Raw genomic sequence first — 5640 nt, 5'->3', positions numbered from 1 at the left:
CAGACTAAATTAAAACAGATTTTAATTCTCACCTCAAGTCAGAATAAAATTTTAAAGAAAAGTGTAAAGAGTAAAACCAATGAAATGACTGAATAAGTCAGCGTTCGACCTGAAACAAAAACAACCTTTACGTTTACCTTTACCTGCTCTCTGGTTCTTACTGACGCTCATATCTGACCCCGGGTCAGGATAATGAATTAGCAGCAGATTAATTACCAATCAAATGCTTATCAGGCAGATAATTTAGAAATAACATTGGAATGAAAGCCCGGAGCTGACCTGAAGTCAGTTTTATCTGACCCCTGCTGCTGTGGCTGGACGAGCACAGACAAACAAACCAACCAGGGTCACACAGGGAACGGCAGCACGGTCGTTTCACACGTTTCACCGCCGTCCTGCGGCCAACGCTCCCCGATTCTAAAAGGATTTATTCAGAACTCTGTGTCCAAGCGCGGGGAGTGTGTTCTTTATGTCGCTTGTCTCTCCCTTAATTCTCTTAGAATACATTTTTATCAGAGGAGTAAAGGTGAAAAGAATCAAATGAAGCTGGATTTCAGAGGATAAACAGTGACATGAATCATTTTGTTCAGTAAATCAGTTTCTAACGACACGTGTCGTAATTTTGACATTTCATTTGTAGGAATAAATTTGATGTTTCCACTACAGTAAAAGTCAAGTTTAAAATCAGGAGACGCCAAAATAGGGCCGGTGTTAAAACTCACTGAACTGTTTAAAATAAAATAGAAAATACTTTAGAGAGGAGTTAGTTTTCATAGAGCGTGGAAATAATTTAAAAAAAACGAATAATAAAAATGAAATCAGAGCTTTTTCAAGAAAGTTCTATAAACTTTATTTGGAAAATATGAAATCCAGGGATTTCTTGTTTTAAAAAAAAAAGTTTATTTAGTCTTTATTAAAGAAATAAATAATTGTCAGTTAATACTTATTTACCACCAAAAAAAAAAAAAAAACTTTTTAAAAGTGATGTTTATTAGAGCGTCAAGAAACTGTTGAAATGAGGGTATTTCCAGGCCTCACTTTTCCGCTTGAATAAAAACTGACCCCGTCAACACACGGCTGGACTTCACACACACACTCACACACACACACACACACACACAGGAGGTGTGGGGGGGGGCAGGTGGTGGTCAGACAGGGTTGAGTTGAAGATAAATGGAGGAATTTAATGAGGTTTTTTTTTCTCTTCTCTGAGTGATTCACACACACACGCACACACACACACACATGTCAGTGAAAGTGTTGCTGTTGATGTCATGGAGTGTGTGTGTGTGTGTGTGTGTGTGTGTGTGATTGATTTATGAGGGTGTGATTGGTGAGTCCTTCAGGTCAGGACTGAGGTGCCAGGCACAGGGGGTGCCAGGCACAGACTCAGTTTGTGTGTGTGTGTGTGGGGGTGGTGGAGGAGGGGGTGGGGGTTTAGGGGGGGGTCATTTATCAGAACTAACAGTGAAAAAAAATTATTATGATATGAATGAAAAACAAAGTATGATTTTTTTTTTTTTTTGAAAAAAACCCACATTGATGCTGCAGTGAACGCTGTGTTTGATTGGACGTCTGTTGTCACCGACCTCCGACAGTGACATCACATCACATCATATACTGTAATATCAACCATATAGTTGATATTATATATAGTGTCTCATAAATAGAGAGAATTATATTTAATAAAATGAATTAATTCAATCCTGTTACTGAAGTTTTACTGTGTTCTTTATATTTTATTTATTTATTTACCTCCCATTCATGAACCACACCCTAACACCTGGGAGCGCTGTTTCCTTCTTGTCACGTCACGTGGTTGGAATGAGGATGAAATTGAGTCAAATGTCTCCAGAGTTTGATAGTTTTTTCTATTTTAAAAAAGAGAGATTTTTTTTTTATGATGATTGTTGTTGTTGTTGTTTGTGTTGCAGGTTACGGCGCGGTGGCGTTCGACGGAGCTTCAAACTACGGCCACACTCCTTCACACCACAGCTCTCAGTTCTCCAACCACTCCTTCAAACACGAAGACGCTCTGACTCAGCAGAACAGCATGGGTGAGTTATTTAACTTTTTGCCGATATCCGATACGCCGATACTGTCCAGACACTTCATTTCCGATTCCGGTATAAACCGATACCAATATAGGCCTGGTGTGAGAATGAGATTAAATAAATGAGCTGCAATGCTGCCATCTAGTGACTTTCACTTAAACATACAGCCGTTTTTCCCCAAAACATCGCAATGTCAAACCCAGGAATTGCGTTATCGGGTTTTCAATATCAGAGAAAAAAAACGATAACGATTCTTACAGATGTTACATAATTATGCTAATATCGGGCCGATATTATCGATCATCCCTGATCATTAGACAAATGTGTTAATGGTACTGAGAATACTTCAACAGTTGTGTGATAATATTTTAGACTTCAGTTGATGACGGGTGTTTTGGTTCTTTTACATTTTTTAACTTTAACTTTGAGCTCCAGTCCTTCAGCTCCGTGTTTCCACTGGCTAACGGTCAACTGATATCAAGTGAAAAAAAACAAAAACTGCCAAATTAAGCAAGTTTTTCTGCGTTGTGCAACTGTAAAAATGTCGTCTTTTATGTTGACGCAGAGGGAAAGTGTTGTTTTTAACAATGATTCATTGTTGTTTGAGTTTGTTTGACACATATTTATCATCTTCAACATCGATCCCTGGATTATTTTTAAATCTCTCCCTTTTTAAAAAACATCTGTTACAAAAATAGATCCTAGTGGAGATCAATATGGAATCGACTGTAAATAAAAAATATAAAATTCTCACAGATCAGTGTCTGCTGCCACGTTGGCTTCAGTCCAAATGTATAACTTTGGTCCAGAGCCGACGCTGCAGCTGCTCCTACACGGCAGCTCCGTGGACCTCACCTAGGGAGGGTCTTGTCCCTTATTCTGACATGACTGCGGTGACCTCCCCTGGCCGGGGCATAAATCAGCCACATCCTGACTCGCTAACTCCCTCGTCTCCTCCCTGACACCCCCTCCTGTCCTCCGCCCCCCCTCCACCTCCTCCACTCCGTGTTATTGTTATTAGTAAATAATTAAATGTGTCGTTTTATGAACAGCCAGTGAGTTTTTTTATGATATTTTTGTTTTGCTGATGGTTTGGGAAGAACTGAGGCTGAGGGGGATTTTTGGAATGTGGGGAAGCGTCAGGGGAACCATTCGTTGAGTTGCCGGGGGAAGAGCGCAGATATGAAAGACGGAGCCAGAGCTCTTTATTTGTAGAAGAAAAGTGGAGGCGACTGCACGGAAGAGTCAAGAAAAAAAAAAGATGAGATATGAAGGAAGTTCTCCTTTAGTCCCTCGGAGGGAGACATAAACAAGTTTACCTCCATCTGCACGCCAGCAGTATATTTATAAATCTGTGTGTGTGTGTGTGTGTGTGTGTGTGTAGTAGGTGAGCAGCAGTACCCTGTGCCTCCACCAGTCTACGGATGTCACACACCTACAGACAGCTGTACAGGCAGTCAGGCCCTGCTGCTGAGGAACCCATACAACAGGTACTACACACACACACACACACACACACACACACACACACACATACCCATAATAAACTATAGAGGGACTTTTTATATGTATTTTTGCTAAATTGCACCATTTTCTTCAAGTTCAGTCCATTTATCTCTCGACAGGTTTGTTTCATTTCTGACTAGTTTTCAGCGGTCCCTAACTCAGTTAGGGATCTTGGCTGTTTTGGTCGTTTCTGGAGTGCTTTTAGATAAACTCTCTTTTTTTTTTTTCTCCGACTGTTCAAGGTTAGTTTGACTTAAATTAGGACTAAAACTTTGATATAAATTTGGTCTTTCTTTTAGATGTTGTTGGTTAGTTATTGTCTCTGGCTTCATTATGATCATTTGACTTTTTTTTTGTGGTTACTTTCACATCTTGACCACAGTCATATTTTAAAGTTTGTGAATAATTTAAGGTTAACCCTTCCATTTCCAGCACTTATCTTTAAACCTGACGAGCTGATCGTGTTCACAGCCTCAGGGACAAACGTTGACATTTATTTAAACACTTTATAACCAGAACCAGAACCAGTCCAGGTGGAGCCCTGATTATTTTCTTTGTTGAAGACGTGGTGTCAGACGTACAGTGGTCGTCCAGGTATCAGGAAGCAGTTGTGAACAGGATGTTCACCTTCACCTCCTTCTCCTCCTTCACCTCCTTCTCCTCCTTCACCTCCTTCTCCTCCTTCCTCTGATGATTTACTTCTGTTACTTCTTGGATGGTGGCACTGTTGTTGAGAGAACCGTCATAAACTCCTGTTCCAGAGGTTTTTCCGTGTTTGATAAATAGTCCTCAGCAGTTGAACGGAGAACCAAATGTCACGGTGCCACTGGAGGAAGTGGAAAAACACAGGGAGGAAACTGGGACAGAAATAACGTGGAAGCACTGATCAAAAAAAATATATATATCAATCGAGTGTTTCAGGAGCGACTATTCTGGATGCTATTGTCACTAAAACAATATGTTGTAGCAGCGGTGTCCAAGATGAGGTTCAAAGTTTGACCGGTGGTCCGGTTCAGTACTGTTGTGTGTTGAATGCTGGGAAATATCGTTCATTTCACAAACTAGAACTAGAACATATTTACCAACTGTCCTGTTAGCATGTTAGCATTTTAGCAAACAGTAGCTGACACTGTTTCACCAAAAAAGCAACGACTGCTCGCCGGGGTTCTGGGGCTGAAGAGATATTTGAAGAGATATTATGAAAAACTGCAGGGCGCGCTGGGCTGATGGGCGCATCCTTCAAAATGTTTGACTGTTGTCATGTTTCTAAATGAAACATTCCTCACATGCCAGCGAGTGTTTTTTTGTTGGAGGGACTGAAGAATTCAGTGTAGATAAAACAGGAGTGTCTACAGTAGTGTGTGTGTGTGTGTGTGCGCACGTGTGTGTGTGTGAGAGAGAGAGAGAGAGAGACATTGATGTGTGTGTGAGAGAGACATTGACATATACAGAGATGATGTTGGAGGTTTCAGTCTTAGGGTCTTCTTTAGTCATAAACATAAGTGATAACTGCCTGGTACACACACACACTCACTGACACACACACACTCACTGACACACACACACTCACTGCTGGATATCCTCATGTGAGTGGACTCAGTTGTCTAATCTCGCAGCCTGGTACCAGAAGCGCTGTATTTACTCTGCAGGACGTCAGCGCAGCCTGCTGGAACAACATGAAATAAAAACATGATGAGGTCACACACACACACACACACACACAGAGCCTTATCACAGTGAGTGTAAGTGTAGCAGGACTGGAGCTGCTCTGAAGGCAGGAACACATCACGAGCTCCGAACATCAACTGTTTGACGACTCGATTTTAGTCAAAGAAAAAGGAAAACACCGAGACTTCGACGTCTGGATTCATTTCTGTCAACCTTTAGTTTCTGCCTAGTCGTGTTTTTCTGATAGTTTTCTGTCTTCATGTGTGGTTCACGAGGCCGTGCTCTTCTGGCTGCTCACTCCAGTTCTACTGGAGAAGAAGAAGAAGAAGAAGAAGAAGAAGAAGAAGAAGAAGAAGAAGAAGAAGAAGAAGAAGAAGAAGAAGAAGAAGAAGAAGAAGAAGAAGAAGAAGAA

At 41.1% G+C, this 5640-nt stretch overlaps 1 protein-coding gene across 7 annotated transcripts in view; it reads left to right on the top strand.

Moving 5' to 3' along the window:
* Window positions 1-5640, top strand: part of LOC103379534 (trichohyalin) — a 50061-nt gene that overhangs the window by 35030 nt on the left and 9391 nt on the right. For 4 of the 7 annotated variants that reach the window (XM_008311111.3, XM_008311110.3, XM_008311113.3 and 1 more), the window contains exons 22-23: window positions 1935-2057; window positions 3442-3544. In XM_008311111.3, the coding sequence (XP_008309333.1) occupies window positions 1935-2057; window positions 3442-3544 (226 nt within the window). Of the gene's footprint in view, window positions 1-1934; window positions 2058-3438; window positions 3545-5640 lie in introns of all 7 variants that reach the window. The other 3 variants (XM_017033142.2, XM_025056364.1, XM_025056362.1) reach the window with 1 other exon arrangement.

Source organism: Cynoglossus semilaevis, chromosome 6 (genome assembly GCF_000523025.1).
Source record: "Cynoglossus semilaevis isolate Cse_v1.0 chromosome 6, Cse_v1.0, whole genome shotgun sequence".
Classification (NCBI taxonomy): Eukaryota; Metazoa; Chordata; class Actinopteri; order Pleuronectiformes; family Cynoglossidae; genus Cynoglossus; species Cynoglossus semilaevis.
The sequence above is the reverse complement of the archived record's forward strand: the minus strand, read 5'-3'. Positions and strand labels throughout refer to the sequence as shown.